Here is a 19,985-nt window from a genome sequence, read left to right as displayed (position 1 = left end):
GGCAGCTTGAACTTGTTTGGCGGGAAGCCCGGAATCAGGGATCTGGAAGCTACGCGTCCCCACCTCCGGGTCTCAATGCCCCCAACGTCCTGCTGGGACCCCAGCCAGCCCAGCGGCCGGCGGCGGGGCTGTGGCTGGGGGCGGGGCTTCAGCGCCTGGCTCCGTCCCTGGGCGTGCCCTCTAGGGCGGGGGGCGGAGCCCTCGCTGGGGTCCAGAAGCCGCGCGCGGGGAGCTCCAAGGCTGTGGCAGTGGGCGGGGCCTCCGCTTCTGGCTCCGCCCCCGGGCGTGCCCTCGGGGGCGGGGGCGGAGCCCTCGCAGCGAGCGAGCAGCCGCGCGCGGGGAGCGCGTCCCGCCCGCCAGCCAGCGCGTCTCCCGCCCGGGATGGACTGAGTCGCGGTGGCGGCCCGCGCCGAGTCGGTCGTGGCCCGGCACCGGGTGCCGAAGCGCGAGGCCGGGCTCCGGGTAGCAGGACTCATTCCCTAGACCCTTGTCCGGCTGGCAGCCGCGCGTGGGGGAGATGTCCGGGGGCCGGAGGAGGGGCGGCGCCCCTTGGCACAGCTTCTCCCGGTTCTTCTCCGCCCGCAGTCCTTCTCGGGACAAGGAAGAGGAAGAGGAGGAGAGGCCGGGGGCCGTTCCGCCGCCCGCTCCGGCCCGGGCCGCCGCCAGGTGGGCGCCGCCGGGGGGCGGGGGGTGCGGCGGGGGCTCTGCGCGCGGACTCGCGGGCCGGCGGGCGGGGGCGAGGGGTCCTGCGCCGTCCGCGGCTCGCGGCGGGTCGCGGGTCCAGGCTGCTTGTCACCCGCCGCTTTCGGCTCCCCTTCCTCCCTGGCTCAGATGTCCTCCGCGCCGCCCCGCTCCCCTTGCCTGGGTTTCAGAAGTCGGGGTGAAGTTGGTGACGCGGGGCGCCGTCCAGCCCGCGCTCTCCTTCCTGCCTCCGCCGTCCGCTGCGGGATTCGCTGCGCGACTCCCAAGTTTGGGGGCCCTTCGAGCCCCCCAACCCCGGTCGCGTCCGGCTAAGGGGGGCGGCGCGATCCGAACCCCTCCGGGGTGGCCAGGGCAGCTCGTGAGAGCCTCGTCACCCGTCCACTGGGCATTTTGGTCAGCGGCTGGAAACTTTCTCAAAAGGAGTCTGGGAAAGGGTCGTGCGTGATTCTGCGCCCCCAAGTTGATCACAATTACAAATTAAACTTCTTGGTTGTGTTTACCTGTGCCAGGACATTGAAATGTCCTTCTCTCCCCCCCCTGCCAGCCTCTCTTGGGAAACGTGACCAGTCCAGATTCCAGAAGCCAGGACTTCAGAGTTCTGTCGGTTTCAGTGCGCAAACCTTCACTGTCATCTTTTCCTGCATCCCCCACTTTGCTGGACTAGAGAGGCCACCCCCGCCCCCAAGTGTCGTTAAAAAGGCCATCCCAGAGTCTTGTCAGCCTTCCCGAAGGAGGAAGAGGGCTTAAAAGAGTTACAGTTTGCTATTAAAAGTTAGGATAAGCAAAGAGTTTTGCACTGCCTCCTCCAAATTGCATTGCAAGAGTGTAACTCATGTGCCTGGAAGGACACAGGAAGCTCTCTTTAATATGCCGAGTTTTAAAGATTTCTTGGAGAGGTTTAAAAGAAAATGGACGGTAAACTAAGGACTGTTAACTGTCACAGAGCAGAGCTGGTGTCATTACTGTTCAGATCTGGTGCCTTGATTCTGGTCAGTTTATATGTTCCTCAGTTTCCCTTCTTGGGAAATATTTCCGTTTTGATCGTGTGTTGATAAAGTGCTCCACCCTTCCAATAAATACCTGCTGTCGCTGGTAGACTTCTGGAAAGTTTCACCTATTACTGCCCCGGCTGTTAAATGGAGAATTTACAATTCCAAGTTGCATAGTAGTTAAAAATAGTTTTGAAGTCTGACAGGGCTCAACCATAATGTCAGATCTGCTGGTGTGGGCAGACAGCCTGTTTGTTCCAGCCATCACTGGAACAGCACTACTGACAATCTTGGATAACACGGCAGGCAGTTTATAGACAAAATCCCAAGTAGACTCAGCTGGGAAAGGTTCAGTGTTGAAAGGAGTAGGCAGGCCATGTTCAGGTTCTTCTCAGAATTACCCTACAGCCCTGGTGCCTTTCTGCCCTCATTTGGTGTTAGCCCCCTCTCTGTTCTCTATTCTGTGTGGAGGTGACCCCTGTAGCAATGAATAGTCTCTCGCTGGCTGCCTTTCTTCTGTTCCTATCATCTCCAGTAAGCGCAGACTCTGGCTTTTTGAGAATGAAATTTTTAATTGTGCTTCTGTGAGCACTAATTTTGTGCTCATCTCTTACAGAATTTGCCAGATGCTAAGGGGATCACAGGTAACCTGTGGGCGTTTTGTGGTTTTAAATGATCTTGTCTTTCTTTTCAAGGGTGTAAACATACACAAAGCCTTTATTGAAAGTTTAATGCAACAAATGGAACCCCTTAGAGTTACTGAATGTCCTGGTAGCACAACTCCCTGGTGTCAGCAAGAATGAAAACAATTGCAATTTGTCACTGAGGTCTTATTTCAAAATGAAGGGCATTCTGGTGGCTGTAAAAAAATTTGTAATATTTTAAGCATTTTATTTCACTTTAATCACTGTGGAGAATGGTTGTCTCCACACCAGGCTTACCATTTGTGTTGGTCATTTTGCCTTTTGTGTTAGTGATTTTCCCCTCAGGAGTAGTGATTTTAGATGCAGAGGCTAGACGCATTGTACACTAGACTCACAGTGCTTGGTGTGGTGGGTGATTGCTGGGAAGGTGACTAAGAAAAAGAAGAAGTCCTTTCAGGGAACTGGAAGAAGCTGAGAAGACAACTTGCAGACATCAGTACTAGCACCTGTCTCTTGTATCTAGCCCTTAATAATTTATCAGGTGCTTTTAGCGTTACCACACTAACAGCTCTGCAAACCTGCACCAGTACTCCCATTTCACTGCGGAAAGAAACTTGACTGAAATTGCATAGGCACTTTTCAGTCACTGAACAAGCGGAAGCTACTAAGCTACACCTGCAACTTGGAGGCCCCGTAACATACATAAAGGATTGACGTCCATGTTGTGGTTTCTCAGGTATATGCAGAGGGAAGTGCAGCTGCTTTTGGCTGACTTGAGTTCCAGCTCCAGCATCACAGATGCCCCCTGCCCCCAGCAGCACTAGGAGTCATCCCTGAGCACTGCCTCGTGTGGCCCAATCCCCTTCCCCAACTTGCCTTTCTGCACTGGTAGTATTGACTTGATGCATTTTATTACGTAACTTATTTATAGAAGTACAAACACAAAATTGGACATAAATTCTTTATGAACACGCTTCCTTGATAATACCTGAGGCCAGGATTAACGACCATTGAAAGTACAGCCTTATCCTGACATTTTGGGGGTACTGCAAAATGCATATTGACTAGTACAAATAGGATTTCAAAGGTTACTACTGGTTATATGCTCTGTAACCATGCCGTGATTTAGGTTTTCTAGTATTTCTCTATTTGAGCCAAATGGGGGGTTGCTGGAAAAGGGCCTTTATTCTTTCTCCTGTGTGTGTTGAGTTTGCTGCTGTTTTCAGTAACTTTGAGCAATTAAAGGAAGCCTATTAGCATCAAGGCTGTGTCCATGTGGGTTCTGGTGTGGGCCCTTAAACCACTTGTCAGTATGGGGTTAGTATTCTAGTTCAAGGAAGTTTTTGTATTTATTTCACATTATGTGGTAAATAAAGGTTTCATTTGGTGTCTTTATAGGAAAGTTGAGAACTGGGTTTGGATCAGTTTGAAATCATTCCTTCATTATTAAACTCAGTTTATGAGACCCCAATTATTGAATTCATTAGAAGTCATAGGGGAAGAGATCAGAGGATTTTCAGGGTTGATAAGGTTTTGACTGGACATCTAGGGCATTGGGGGTGTCTCAAGAAATAGGAAATGTAACCAGGAAGGGTCCAGAGAGCTAGTACAATGGGTAGGGTGATTGTCTTGCACATGACAAACCCCAATTTGATCCCTGGCACCTCATGTGGTCCTCTGAGAGTGGCCTTGAAACTAAGCAAACAACAAAAAAAATACAGGGGCTGGAGCAATAGCACAGCGGGTAGGGTGTTTGCCTTGCACACGGCCGACCCGAGTTCGATTCCCAGCATCCCATATGGTCCCCCGAGCACCGCCAGGAGTAATTCCTGAGTGTAGAGCTAGGAGTAACCCCTGTGCATAGCCAGGTGTGACCCAAAAAGAAAAAAAAAATACAGCCAGGAAGATGGAGCTTTCTAGGTGAGCAAAGTCAGTAATGGGTTATGCTCTGTTGCATATTATTAAGTGAAAGAAAACAGTAAGAAAACACGGTTGAAATCAGCCGTATGAAAGTTTCTAGACAATGGCTTGCTATTTAAAATCTAGAGATTTTTACAAATTAAAAAAAATACCCCACCCCCCTAAAAACCTGATAATCAGACACAGCTTGTGACCTTTGGAGGACACACACTTTCTCATTTTCTCTTCTCTTCTAAGAGGTTGGGGGGCTTCTGTGGTGGTCCTCAGGTCTTACTCCTGGCTCTGTGCTCAGGAATCACTCCTGACAGCTGTGTGTATGTGGGGTGGGTGGGAGGGACCATTTGCAATTCCAGATATTGAACCTGGATGTCTTACCTGCTATACTATTGCTCCAGTCCCCTTATTAAGGAAAAGGATTACCTTCATCTTTTTTCTATATTATGTATATGAACTGTTTTCACAATTTGTAGCAAAGTTCCTACCTGAGCCAGTCCTCCAAGGTTGGAAGTTTGCTACAAGTAGAGGGGGAGAGGGCAGTTATGATAGAGAAGTCCGCTATGACAGTGATAGCTGGAAATGATCACCCTGCAAGAACTGAGTGCTGAAAGTAGGTGAAGGGATGAACAGGGGTGGTGGTGGCAGGCAGGTGGGGTGCTGGTGGTGGTGCCAGGGACATTGATGTTGGGAAATGTACACTTGTGAATGGAAGGGTTTTTGAACATTGTAGGTACTGAAACCCAATGGTGAACAACTTTCTGACTGTGTATCTCAATGTAATTCAGCTAATAAAATAAAATGAATTTGGAGGGCTTGCCTCCAAACAAAATAAGTAAAATGAATTTGGGCTAACATTTGGAGCACAGGAGGGGCTTAGAAAAGTGAGGTCAGAGTTTATCAGAAACTGGTGACACTTCCTCCTGGGCAGGGTACTTGCAGTATCTAGTTTAAATAATTCCCCTTACTGTTGTTGCCCAGATGACCAGAGGTCACACTTGGTTGTGGCGTTCACCAGAGGTCACACACTTTAGTCGCACTGTTTGTGCATAGTTGGTTTGGCGTCCTGGAGATTGAAAGTCTTAATGTGTGAGCTGGGATCCCATTGGTGAATGGGGCAGTGCTGTGTTGGAACTGGAGTTGTCATACCTGCAAGGTAGGAGTCGAGGAATTTACCCTGAGCTTGCCTTTCAGTTAACTGAAATTTCACCCTCAGCCTTGCAGCTTGGAACGCTTATCACCATGCAGACAATTGGGGAAACTGAGGGTGAGGGGAGTGCTAACTGGTAGAAACTTGATATATGGGATGGAATTCTTGATTGAACTGAAGCTCTTGTGTTTAGCATTTGTGACCCCACCTACTAACCTCCTAATTGCCAGTCCTCCAGTCACTGAGATAACCCAAACACTTACACATTGGAGGGAGGGGGTGTGGTACCATTCCCAGTGGAGAACGTCTTACCCTTAATGGGAAGGGTAAGTTTTAGAGGTGAGATTAGAATCTAGACCTTTATATTTAAAGCAAAGGCCTTTTTTTTCTGTCTCTTTGCTCAACAGAAGACTATCTGAACTGTGCTTTTTCAGAACTTTGTGGGGCAGGGTGTTGAGCCACGAGAATTGGTGCTCAGGATATACTACTGGCTCTGTGTTTGAGGATCACTCCTCAGGGGGTAGAGGGGGACGTTCAAGGTGTGTGATGCTGGGGTTTGAACTTGAGTCAGTTATGTGCAAGGCAAGCCCCTTACCTGCTCTGCTGTCTCTTTGTCCTCCAGAACTTTTAGGTATGTATGCCAGTTGATCTTTCCTTGTTATGTTCCAGAATGGGTGACAAGATGACCATTTTAGAGAAATTCTTGTGGTTTCACTTTGAGTGGCCAATATAGTGTTTGATATTGATAGGTCAGACAGGTCATTAAACTCAAGGACAGCCTGCTATATCTAGCTAAGGTGAAGAGTTAATTGATGGAACATTTACTGGTGTTCACTCCAGGTAAAAGTAGCAAAAATGCCTGACTACCAGTTCTCATAATAAATGTATACCTGTCACTCGCAAATGGACTGTTAGTAACATGCAGATTGTAAGACTCTGTAGACAGAGTGGTTCTTGATACAAAGTTTAGAGATTTTACTCATCAGCATAACTGGGAGAGTTAAATTGATGGAGCTGGATCCTGGAGCTAATGAGTAAGGTTACCTAAAAATTAAGCTAATTAAGGTAATCTGAAAAATATCAACAGTTATCCTGAAAATTGCTGGCCCTCAAGTCTTAAGACTAACCCCATTAATTAAGTGAGGAAAAGGAAAATCTGAACTTTCACTTTGTCTGTTCTTACAGTGATTTGAAAGGAGTGTAAAAAAATATAATTGGTAACTATTTCAGTTGAATAGGAGTGATTTTGAAAGACTATAGCAGCAGCTCATGCCTGCAGTAATAAAGGTGAGTGGGCCTTTCAGGAGTCTTTGGATGTAGAGGGGAATGTTTTGTGAGACTTGCAAGCTCCAGATTAGTGGAAAGCATGGAATTTATAATTGGTAGTTGAGTAGAAATAAAAGGGTCTTGAATGGCATTGAAATTATACTTTATGCTCATTTTCAAGTGATATTACTGTTTTATTTAGATGGTATTTCCTTTTAAAATTTTTTTAAAAGTTGTAGACACAGTGGTTTACAAAGCTCTTTACAGGGATTCATGCATAACACATTCCAGTGCCACGCCCGCCACCAGAGTTTCCATTTCCCTCCAGCATTGTCCCAGTGTCCTTCCCTAGGGGACCCCAGAGGAGGGAGTGTCTGACTGAAGTTTCCTTTGAGGACTCTACTTGCTGAGGGAATTCTGTGGTAACTCAGTTGTACATTCTTTGGAGGTTTCTTCTGCTGATGCTAGTTGGCCAACTGGGCCAGGTGGGTCAATGCTAGGGACCCAAGAATGCAGAGCTGCTTGGACTCTGTGCCGCTGAGGTCCACCTTGGTCATGGGCAGTATTTCAAGGGTTCCACCCGCTGCGCTGCAAGGAGGCAGGCAGTGTGCCTGCATTGAAACTCAGCCTCGGGCACCTGACCTCTGAGCTATTTTCTTGGCCCCAGTTGTACATTCTTAAGCATCTTAGAATTGCTAGTGTACCTCAAATTGGCCCTCAATAAATTTATGTAACCAGAACTTCTAGCTCTGTTGAAACAATGGTAACTTTTGAGGTTCTATTTTAAAATCTCAGTTAAAACTATAAAACTATTTATATAATATATATATATATGATAAGAGCACATTTTCTAAAGGAAAAGACGGTTAACAGTGCCTCAAGATAAAATATTTTACTTCTTGATCAAATTTCTTTTTTTTAATTTTTAAAATTTTATTAAATCACCGTGAGATAGTTACAAGCTTTCATGTTTGGGTTACAATGTCACAATGATCAAACACCCATCCCTCCACCAGTGCACATTCCCCACCACCAATATCCCAGGTATAACCCCCCTTTCCCACCCTTCCCTTGCCTCCATGGCAGACAATATTCCCCATACTCTCTCTCTACTTTTGGGCATTATGGCTTGCAACACAGACACTGAGAGGTCATTATGTTTGGTCTATTATTACTTTTGGCATGCATCTCCCATCCCAACTGGTTCCTCCAGCCATTATTTTCTTTTTTTAATTTTTTAATTTTTTAATTTTCTTATTTTTTAATTCTTTAATTAATGAGTCACTATGAGGGTACAGATACAAATTTACACATTTTCGAGCTTGTTTTTCCCTCATAACAATGTTCGCAAGCCCATCCCTCCACCAGTGCCCATTCTCCACCACCAATAAACCCAGTATCCCACCCACCCCCCAATCCCATCTCCCCCCATCCCACCCTGCCTCTGTGGCAGGGTATTCCCTTTTGATCTCTCTCTCCAATTGGGTGTTGTGGTTTGCAATAGGGGTATTGGGTGGCAATTGTGTTCAGATTCTAGTCTACTTTCAGCATGCTTGATCAAATTTCTTGCAAAATACTGAAACTCAAATGTGCTAGAATTGCTAACACAACTGTGATAGCAAGAAAACTGACAGAAGGCAGTGGAGTTTCTCAAATGAGAGAGCATGTGCTCCCATGTGTGAGGCCCTGGGTTCATTCTTTGTTCCCACCTAGTTTCTTGGGCAACAATAATTTAAAATATAAAGTTAACTCTGGAAATAAATTATGGAAATTTTAACTTAGAAAAATGGACTATTTCCTAAAAAGAGGGTGTCAGCATAAATGATCTAGTCACATGTTTTTTCATTCTATTAATTTTATAACTGGTGACTGTTACCTGTCAAGTACGGTATTAAGCCATGGGGATACAAAGGCAAACAGAGGAACAGAGAGCCAACACTGCCCCCAAATAATTTGAATACTAATGGAGGAGATACATATGTTAATTTCTATTCCCAAAGTGAGCCATTGTAATCTGAACCTGTGTGTGTGTGTGTGTGTGTGATCTGTTAGGTTCAGAACACATTGACTCTTCCTGAGAGTCAGATATCGCACAGGGCCCTTAATGGACTTTCAGGATACATTTTCTCTGAACATGGTTTGATAAATATCCTGTGCCAAAAGCCAGAATAACGAGGGGATGGCATTGGATGTGAGGCAGCAAGGTGCACAGATATGCTGTCCTACTATTAATTACTCCTCTTGCTCCCACTTGATTCTTTTGACTTTGCAAATCCTAAATGGAGGCTGAAACAAAACAAAACAAAACACATCTTTTCAGGAATCAGTGTTCTAAGTGGAGATTCAGAATGGCTTTGTTAATAGACAAACAAGTTGAATTTTTGTGACCAGAAATAACCCCTTTATAGTACTTACTTGGCAACTATGAATGGCTAAGCAGTGCTCCAACTCAAGCCAGACTCCCCCACCCTATTTAATAGAAAGTATCCCCAAATGGTTGGAAAGACTGTTGTGGTTAAGTACTTTTGTTGACTTTTTTGCCCAGCTGATTAGTGATGGCAGAAGTTACCCAGAAAGACTAATCAGCCCCAAGCCCTGGGCATGAAACTTTATACACGTAACTGAGAGTAATTCTACTTCATTTTACTTCATGGAGTAACCTTCCGAAGATCCAATAGCTGGACAAAAGTCTCAGTCATATGTGGGCAGAGACTCAGTTTTCCTTCTTGAATTCAAAGCTCACACATTATGTTACAGTTTCCTCTGCTTAATTTGGGATGACCCTAAAAGGAGGCTGGCCTCAGAAAATAGTGTTGAATGGAAATCAGAGACAATGGCATGCAGTTGGATGTCTGCCAGATGGCTTGGGTTGATGCTTTGTAAAATAAAGGATTTATACTCAGAGTTTGGAGCAGAAAGAATAAATGCACATATGTATTTGTGCAAATTAGAAATTCATACTTAGCCACATGCAAAAGGGATTTCCTTCAAAAGAGGTACAGATGGAAACAGGATATACTATATTCTACCTATTTGATAAGAAATACTGGGGTTTGATTGTGGAGAAACCGGTACTCATTCCACTGGCCAGTTGATAGCTACTTTGAGGGGAAATTTGATGAGTTTTATCAATATTATCTATCTCTGTACTCTATTCAACAGTTCTCTTTAATAATTCCATTAGATATATACACTTTGTAAACCGGCCAAAACTTGATTATACTAATTTAGTCATTGCAGTGCTGTTTTTATCAACAAATTAAAAAAAGAGAGGGACTGGCATGGTAGGGTGTTTGTTTTGCATACCGCTGACCCAGGTTCGATCCCAGCATCCCATATGGTCCTGTAAGCACTGCCAAGAGTAATTCAGTGCAGAGCCAGGAGTGACCCCTGAGCATCACTGGGTGTGGCCCCCAAACAAACAAACATAAAAGAGAGACCTCTCCCATCAGTAGTGTATTAGTTTACCAAAAGTATGGTGCATCACATATGCACAATGGAATACTTCTTGGCTATAAGAAAAAAAATCACAACTTTCTGCTATGTGGATGGATCTTGAGAGTGTCATGCTGAGTGAAGTTAGCCAGAGGAAGAGGGACAGATATAGAATGATCATCCTCATCTGTAGTATATAAAGAAATGTAGGAAACAATAAATACCCAAAGGCAACCGAGACTGAGAACTAGCCTGTAGTAGGAAGCATGTCCTTGGGATGAAAGGGGGCACACAGGGACAGTGGCAGAGGAAAGCAGACTCTGGTGGAGAGTGTGGTGCTGGAATGTTTCATGCATAAAACCCTGCCAGTATCAATACTGTAAATCACGGTGTCTAAAATAAAATTTAAAAGAAGAGGGAAAAGGTCTATAGCTCACACAGAGCTATCGAAAAAATGAAAAAAAAAATTAATGCACAGATAAGGAAATATCTCCAGCTACATTAAGTTAAAATAAAGATGCAGATCACTGTGTGTAGTGGGTTCCTATTTGTATATAAAGAAAAAGGAGGTGAGTGTGAAAGAAGTCTGTTATTAGTGGTGTGTTACTAAGTAGCAAGGTGGGAGGAGTGGATGAAGAGATAAGGAGCTAGGATGAGAGTTTTCATTTTATACTTTCTTGTACTTAAAAATTATCATGTGAATGGGGGCCAGAGTGATAGTACAATGGGAAGGGTATTTGCTTTGCAAGCATCCTGAACCATTCCATATGGTTCCCCTGAGCACCCTAGAAGAGGTAAACCCCTGGGCATCACTGGAGGTGGCCCCCTCCAAGTCTCCAGCATCCCATATAATCCTCCCAGTACCTCAGGAGAGATTCCTGAATGCAGAGCCAGGAGTAAACCCCTGGGCATCACTGGGTGTGCCCCCCTCCAAATGAAAGAAGCAAAAAAATATTATGTGTGAATGGAGAGATAGCTCGGCTACCTGGAGTGTGGATTTTGCATGCAGAAAACCTAAATATGAGCCCCATCTCTTCATGGTCCCCAAAGCACTGCCAGGAACAACCTCTGGAGCTAGGAATAACTTAAAAACATTACTGGGTGTGGCCTAAAAAGCAGAAACACAGCATGGAATACTATGCAGCTGTTGGAAAAGATGAAGTCATGAAATTTGCTTATAAGGGGATAGACATGGAGAGTATCATGCAAGTGAAATGAGTCAGAGAGAGAGAGGGGCAGTCATAGAATGACTGCATCATTTTTGGAATATCAAATAACATAGTATGAAACTAAGACCCAAGGACAGTAGAGACAGGGGCCAGGAGGATCGTTCCATGGTTTGAAGCCTGCCCCATGAGCTGGGGAAGAAGGCTGCCAGGATATGGGGCTGGAGAGATAGCACAGTGGGTAGGGCATTTGCCTTGCACGTGGCCGACCCGGGTTCAAATCCCAGCATCCCATATGGTCCCCTGAACACGGCCAGGGGTAATTCCTGAGTGCAGAGCCAGGAGTAACCCCTGTGCATCGCCAGGTGTGACCCAAAAAGCAAAAAAAAAAAAAAAAAAGAAGGCAGCCAGAATAAAGAAGGGGCCACTGAGTCAGTGATGGTTTGAGGGATCTCTCAGGATAGGATATGTATGCTGAAAGTAGACAAAGGACCAAACAGAATGGACTCTGAGTGTCTGTGGTTGCAAACCATGATGCCCTAAAATAGAGAGAGAGTTAGAGGGAAATTGTCTACCATAGAGGCAGGGGGTGGGTTGTGTGGGGGTGGCGGGAGGGATACTGGGAACTTTAGTAGTGGAAAATGTGCACTGGTGGAGGGATGAGTGTTTGATTACTGTATGACTGAAACTCAATCATTAAAGCTTTGTAACTATATCATTAAAAAAAAGCAAAAATCCTGTGAGTTACTGACTTTAGAAAAGTGACTAAAGATCTGGTAAGAACTGTTTACAAAAAAAAAAGGAGAATGTATGATTCTTAAGTTGACAGAAATTATCCAGAGATTGAACTCCATGGAACCAGAGAGAGTACAGTGGTTAAGGCACATACCTTGCTTGTGGCTGACCCCAGATCAATCCCCTGGAATGAACAGCACCAGGAATGACCCCTGAGCACAGCGCCAGGAGTAAGCCCAGAGCACCACAGGTTGTGGCCCAGCCTCCAGCACTCCTACAAAGAGAATGTGCTGCATTAACTTGCTTGACTGAGACAAGCTAGATTATGGCTATAAATATAAATATTTATATTACAGGGTAATTTGATATTTTTAGAGGAATTTTTATTCTTCTTTTATGAGCTGGTGTGGGATTTTGGTTCCCTCCAAACTGCGCTTTAATTTTATTTTTAAAATTTATCATGTGCACAGGGGATGGGGTGTTAGTGGTACCCTGGGGCTACTTCCAGCTCTGTGATTGGGAGCCCCTCCTGCTCATGTTCAGGGTACCATTTGGTGCTGGGAATGGAGCCAGGTTCACTCCCATGCACGGCAGGCACTTCCGCTCCTCTGCTCGCCAGCCCCAGATTTTGATATTTTGATATTTCATATAGATATGAATGAAGCTCCTATGATATTAATCTCTAAGGTAAAATAGGGTGGGGTTAGTGGTTGAGGATCACCTGTCATCCCCTTTCAGTAGCTTTGTGACACGGGCAGTCGTTCTACCTCTAAGTCTTCTGTATAAAGCCAGAGAGGAGGGCCTCTAACGTGGCATGAGCCTGCTTACCAAACTGATGAAGGATAACAGGTAGGTACGATAGAAAGAACCAAGGAAATAGATGAGGAGGAAGACTTGCTTCACTAGAAGAGTCACATAAGAAAATTGAACTGAGGGGCTGGAGCAATAGCACAGGGGGTAGGGTGTTTGCCTTGCATGCGGCCGACCCGGGTTCGATTTCCAGCATCCCATATGGTCCCTTGAGCACCGCCAGGAGTAATTCCTGAGTGCAGAGCTAGGAGGAACCCCTGTGCATCGCTGGGTGTGACCCAAAAAAGTAGAAAAAAGAACAAGAAAAAGGAAATGAACTGCTTGGTTTCCTTATAGGATCCTAAAATTTTGGCCCTCTAACTACAAAACTGGACCCTTGTTAAATTAAAATCCATTTAATACAACTCTTGCCGGATTCCCTCCTGGACTCTGGTACTAAAACAGCCAGCCGGAGGCATTTTGATCTTGGGCTCAGTTACGCAGTTTAGTGGGCAAGACGAGCTTAGCGCAGATCTTTGCCTGCTCATTGTTTTTTCCTTCCCCCTTGGTGTTGGTTGCCATGTAATAATTCTTGGTTTTACACACACCTGGCTGTGCTGCTCGAGCATGTTAGTTGTGAGTCTTGCTTGCATATGTTCTTGCTTAGTTGGGGAGCTCATACTCATTCCAGTTGTGCTTGTTGGGTGTCACTGTGTGGTCCCACCCATGTGCTTTAGGGGTGTCATACTACTGCTTAGAGGGCATGGACTTTATTTGTGTGGCGCGTGCAGGTTTCTCATACTTGGTTTCAGTGTTTGCTCACAGCTGGATGTGTGTCAGAGGCTACCCTGGTGAGGCACTGGGAATCCAAACTCCAGGGCGGCTGGGAGCAGGTTTGGGAATATGGGTCCGCCCACCTGCCTTCCTTCCTGCTTTCTTGCCTGCCTGCCTTGTGTGTGGGGCCAAGCCCAGTGGTGCTAAGGGATCACTCCTGGCACTGCTCAGGGCAGCAAATGCAGAACCTGGGATTGAACTAGGGTCAGCTATGTGTTAGGCAGGTGCCTACCCCCGAACTAACTCTCTGGCCCTGTTTCACTTTCTTGATTAGTTCAAACCGTTCATATCTGATTATGGTATGTGAGGACGTGGCTTTTACTTTGCTCTGCATTTCCCTTTATTCACTCTTCCCAAAATATTGTTATAATTTTGAGATTTAATCAGAAGATTATTTAGATTTTTTTTTTTGAAATACAGGATCCACACACCATACAAGTACAGCATGTATTTTGAGAAACTTAATCTTTTTTTCTTTTTTAAAAAAATTTATGCATTATTTTTATTTGGGCCTCTCAAGCTCTGGGAGCCATCCCCAGTGTTGGTGAGCTACCCAGGCGGGGAGTTATGTGCTAGGGCCTGAGGATGTGTCACTGCAGGGGGTTCCCAAGGCCACTCCCTGCAGTGTTGGAGTGGGATGACCAAACCGTGATTCTGAGCATGCATGTCCTGTGCCCCTGACCACTGAACTGTCTCTGTCCCCCCCACCCCCACCCCGAAGAAAACTGGTCTTTCAGATGCTGTTTATGACAGGTGGCTGTGCCAGAAACAACAGGAAAGTACTATTTGGGTGCTCTCAAATGGGACTTTCATGGAATTAATTCCTATATCCGATGTGTATCTAATGTTTCTTTGTTTAAAACCGTGGGTAGGACTCTGGTGACAGATTATTAAATATGTATGTACTTTTGCATTTAATGACAATAAGGAAATGTTTTGAATTGTACATTTGATGACTGAGTCCACGGAGCCTTTTGTTTCCTTGGTAGTTAAAGCACGGGGGGGGGGGGGGGGGGGGAGGGGGGGGCGGGGGGGCATGCCCGGGCTGGGGGGCTGCAGTGTGCTCTATTAGTCAAAGCTGAAAAGGCATACTGTCATAATTTTGATTGTTCATTCTTCTAGGTAGGCAGATAAGGATCTCATTTGGCAATGCTGTGTCTTATAATACAAAGAAATTGCCATTATGTAATCGTTGTATTATTAGCATTTCATTATTGTGTATTCTAAAGTCATTGTTTACATTTAAAAAGTCAACTACAATGGGTTTTTGTCACTTAAATAGTGAGGTATGTCTTGTAAAACATAAAATTTTAATAAAAGACCCCCCCAAAAAAGAAAGAAAGCACAACTCAGACCCACTCACACAAAGGCCTGTTCTAGGTTGTTTTCTATATGCCTGGTTTCGTGACTGTGCATTTTTACAAAAAAAGGTTCTTTTCAAGGATCTTGAGACTTAAACATTTTTTTTTCTACAATGGTGTTTTGGCATTTTTCTACCATAGCATATATACGTTTTTGCAGAGGATACAAATCATTGTGTTTCTTTCCTTTCCTACCTCTCCGATGATGTTGCCTTGAGTGGGGGCTGAGGGTTTGTGCCACTCAGACTTGACTTCTGGTGTTTTCTGGGCTTGCAGTGCTTGTGTCAAACATTTGCGCACTCTGGTGCTTGGGGAAGGGGCTTCTCATTCCTTCGGTGCTTTCACCCACTGTGGGGTGGCCGGAAGTCACCTGTGGCAATTCACGCAGTGACACTGGGTATTGAATTCACTGACTTGTGCTGGCAAGACAGGTGCTTCAGCCACGAAGTCATCTCCCAGCCCATACAATTTTGGAGGCCCATACAATTTTGGAGGTCTCCCAAGCTGTGCTCAGGACATCCAGGGCCACTCTTGGTGATATTCAGTGACCCATCCTGGACAATTTGATGCTGGGGTCTGGTACTGTGGCCCCTCACAAGCTCAGTGTTGCTGGGGGCAACCAGACCACTCTGGCAGTGTTCAAGGGGCCTCCAGGACTATACATGCAGATATTTGGGGTCCATGTGGTGCTGGGGATCAAACTCAGGTCCTTGTGTACACTAGTCATGTGTGCCTGACTCCTGAACTATTTTCCTCGCTACTCCCAAATTGTTTTATATTTACTGTTTAAAAATATCTTTGATCATTTTCTGTATTCAAATTTGAACAGCCAGTATATCTCTCCTTATAATGGGAGAAGGAAGAGCGAAGAAAATAAATTACTGTCTGGTGTACTTTTCTTTGTTTTTGGGTTTATGAGCTGCACCCAGTGGTGCTTGGGCTTATTACTGGGCTCTGCACTCCGGGGTCACTCTTGGTAGGCTCAGGGGACCTTAGAGGGTGGAGGGGATCAAACCTTGGTCAGCCACATGCAAGGTAAGTGCCCTGCCTGTTGTACTATCATTCCAGCCTCCCGTCATTTTATTATTTTAGCATTTAATTGTTTTGTTTTGGGGCTACACCCAGTGGTGCTCAGAGCTTACTCCTGGCTTTGCACTCAGGGATCACTCCTGGTTGACTGGAATGGGGACTCTATAAGGTGCTGGGGATCAAACACAGGTTGGCCACATGCAAGGCACGAACCCTACCTGATGTACTATCTTTCTGGTCTGAGTCCGTCATTTTAGAAGGCAACTAGAATATTGTTTTGAGTTCACATCATAGTAGAAAGTTCAGGATGCTGATTCTTGTGAGGTGGGTCAGAAGTGTGGAGACCCAGGTGTGAGGCAGAGACGTTCAGGAGCATGGAACAGTTACTCATGTGACATATAGGTTGCAGAGGTACATATAAGACACACCAAGACTTCATGCGATTAAACTGTAATTATGGGTCTTGGGGTCATGAGATGTGGACGGGAATAAATCAGCTTTAAGGAAGAGGATTAAGGGAAGGCTGACACTGTTGGAAAGGCTTGCAGGAGACTCAGGCTTGCAGAGAAATGAGCTTCATGACCATGTCTGTTACCTTTCTTTTTTCCCATTTTTTTTCCAGAGTCCTAAAATTTAAATGCCAGATGTTTGAGTTGAAGTACATGCTGTTTGACTACCTTAAAATTGCAGCTTTTATTTACCTTCTAATTTGAAGCCCAGAAATAGTGCCATAACCACCTGTTTTATGTTCTGTTAATGGTCATTAAAAAATACAAGTACTACTCTACTGTTGGAAGTGGCTATTTATAAATGGCTAGTTTTCCAAATGGTTATTTGTAAATCATTGGTGTGGAACTCTGTCTTTGTTCCCATAGGAATTGGTCTGGAGATGTTGGGTGGGGCTCTAGTCCAGTGCACAAAAGTTAGTTTAATCCATCCATAATGTGCTATCAGTACAGCTTGGATCGGAGAGCTTTGGACCTTGGAATAGAAAATTATTTCTAAGGAAAAACTTTTAGGTAGCATAGTTGTACATCTACATGTATGAGCTAGTCATTCTAGTCACCCTTAGTGGATATTCTCTAAGGCATAAAATCAAGATGTTTTAGGAGGGTATAGTGATAAAGTCCATTCTGTATTTAAGGACCTAGCTGAAGGCTGAGAAGGTGGAAACTAAGGGAATTTAGGAATTGGCCTCAGTAACTTTGAAATAGGGGACAGTACAAGTGTCTTTGTTACCATGCTTTGGAATTGTTTTGATTTTGAGTTGTTTCTTTTTTTTCCTTAGCCTTTCTTTTTTCTATACCTACAAACCCTCAAGGTTATTCCACTTATTTCTTTTCCCACTCATCTTAATCTTGGAGGATTCTAGAATCTCACTGGGGGGGGTCTTATTTTTTTTCTATTTGCACATTTGAAAAATCAAATAAGGTTGCATTTTGACTGAAGTCTTTTCTCCCTAAAGTACTATCCCTGAAACAGACCTATGCCAATTTTAAGCTTCTATAAAACATTTGAAACTACCAGTGACAGAGGGAAAGGGATCAGTGGGTAGGGAAGATAATATGTCCCATAGTATCTTTTCATTTACTCCTGCAAGGCAGAGTAAATGTTAGGGGACTGGAATGTGACTTAATCATGCTTCAGAATAGACCCGGTTCTCACCACTAAGGTTTTGATCACTTGGACAGGTGAGCTGTAAAGACGAAGACTGTGCCAGGAAAGGGGTGTATAATGTAGAAGTGGAAAGAGAGGGAGGTGCCACTATTAGATCATGCTTCTGTAAACAGCAGTTTGGGGTGGGGATGGGGGAGCAGGGTGAGAACTAGAGAGAATATTTCATTGATTCTTTCAGTATTTGCAGTGATATTGCTGCTTTCTCTGCCAGAGACCACAGCCTTGTCCAGTGGAAGTGAAAATTTCAGAGGGAAGATAACTTCCAGCAGCCAGGAAGTTGGAAGGGTGTGCCTGAGCGAGGACTCTAGGAAGGCTGGTGCCCTGTGGATCACGGGCTGGGGGACTGTTTCCATGGGTGTTCCCAGTTCAGGGACTACTCCCAGTTCAGGGAATGCCATCACCACCCAAAGTTGTCTGCTTTCTGAAATTGGCAAGAAGGCAGTCTCCCAACGTCATTGAGAAGCGTGCAGGTCCATAAAGGCAGCAATAGAAACTGTACTCCATTGTTTCAACATTTTTATTTCTTGTGGGGGAGGACCTGGGGCTCCCAGGAGCCTAGGGTCTACTTCTGGTGATAGTCAGGTGACATAAGCAGGGGCCCCAGAGATGCTTGGACCCTCTGGTACCCAAGGCAATGCACTGCTCAGGGGTCGACATGGTGCCGGGAATATGCTCCAACCCTTGCACCGCCTCCCAGCCCACTTTGAGTGTTGCTGTGATGGGGCCAGAGTGCTGGTGTATGTGAGAAAAGGCAGGCTTGGGAGGCGGTCAGCGGCAGCCTGGGCCATGTGGAGGACGAGTGAAGGGCGTTTTTCTCCCTCTCTGCCTCCACCACCTCTGGGTATCGCCCTGCCCCTGCGTGTCTGCCTTCTGACCAACTCTGACGTTGCATTCTTACCACAGGAGGAACTGGCCCTGGAGGAGGCCCCACAGCTCCCCTCGTGCTTGAATCTGTGGTCTGCACTGAGAGGGAATTTTTTTTTTTCCCCTTGATGGTTCCACTTGAGAATTTGTGGTGCATGGTATGCTCCGTAGGACAGCAGCTCTCGCTGGCCAGGAGCGCAGGATTAGTGTTGGCAATGGTAGTGCTGTCTGCGAGTGAAATATTAGATCACCAGCCTTCAGATTGCTTGAAAATTTAATACCTTTAAATAATGTTAGGTGGTGATCTTTCTGGTCAGATTTTTTTTTTCCCCTCTCAGACTCTCAGGTACTGGTTTCAACTCAACTGCCTATCAGAAATGAGGTTAGAGGGCTGCCTACCTTAGATCACTCTTGAAAAGATCCACTTCTAGACTCCTCTTCCACCGGAATCTCTGATCTTTGGCTCAGAAATCTGCTTTGCGAACATACTTGACCAGTGAGTGAGATGCAGTTCCCCCGGGGTTTGGCATCGGCCTTGTCTGTAGTGTTCACTACTTAGAGTAGTGTTTAGCACCTAGAAAGTACACTGGTTAGTGAGTTTTTGCGTCCAGTTTCCTGTTATCCTCTGCTCTTGTAACAATTTCACAAAAGTGGGAGTATAAAATATCTCAAGTGACCGTTAAGGGGCTTCCCCGTTTATGTACACAAAATTTTAGAATGTGGATGGGCCCCAGTGTTTCATGCTCAGTGGTTGGTTTGTTTTGTTCAGGCATGAAGTAAGTATATGCTGAGTATCAGTCTTCTGAGTTCCCCGCTGCTTCAGAAGTGAGGAGGTTCTGGGTTATTTTGATATTGATATGTTCCTGGTCTGACTTGAAAGTTTAATTTTTAAAGTTCTGTTAGCTTAAGAATGATGAGGCTTTTTAGAAATGCTGGGTCGTCTTAGCGGCCATTGCATGCAAGCAAGCGCTGGTGTTTGTGGTTGTACCTGTGAGTAGGAGTCTGTCCCTCACCGCCTCTGGCCTCGTGTTTCGAAAGCGCCCTGGCTGAAACGCTGCTGGGTCCCAAAGGGGCAAAATTATGAGAGAACAATAGGTGTATGGATTGTTGTCTGTAATAGCATCTGAATTTGAATGTTTTTCCTGTCCCTTGTTTTAAAAGTCTTAAAGTATGACTAAGCCTTTTGAGTCTTTGTGTGTGTGTATGTCAAAGCAGATAGTATTTTGAATAGCTGATCCACTATTTTCTATTTGTGTGTGTGTGTGTGTGTGTGTGTGTGTGTGTGTGTGTGTGTATCTTTTAAAGCCAACTGAAAATAATCTTTTTTTCTGCTAAGTAATTTTTCTTCCCCTGGTACCCTCTCCTCTTTTTATATCTTTAAGATGATTTAGAATGAGAGTAGTTTGAATACTCTTTCAAAGAGACATAAA

At 45.2% G+C, this 19,985-nt stretch overlaps 1 protein-coding gene across 2 annotated transcripts in view; it reads left to right on the top strand.

The window, feature by feature from the left end:
* Positions 1–380: 380 nt before the first annotated feature.
* The window catches only part of CRYBG3 (crystallin beta-gamma domain containing 3), a 121,635-nt gene continuing 102,030 nt past the window's right edge, over positions 381–19,985 (top strand). For both annotated transcript variants that reach the window (XM_055127055.1, XM_004607010.2), the window contains exon 1: positions 381–666. In XM_055127055.1, coding sequence (XP_054983030.1) covers positions 518–666 — 149 coding nt within the window. In that variant the 5' untranslated portion in view covers positions 381–517. The remainder of the gene's footprint in view (positions 667–19,985) is intronic.

Source organism: Sorex araneus, chromosome 2 (assembly GCF_027595985.1).
Source record: "Sorex araneus isolate mSorAra2 chromosome 2, mSorAra2.pri, whole genome shotgun sequence".
NCBI lineage: Eukaryota > Metazoa > Chordata > Mammalia > Eulipotyphla > Soricidae > Sorex > Sorex araneus.
The sequence above is the reverse complement of the archived record's forward strand: the minus strand, read 5'-3'. Positions and strand labels throughout refer to the sequence as shown.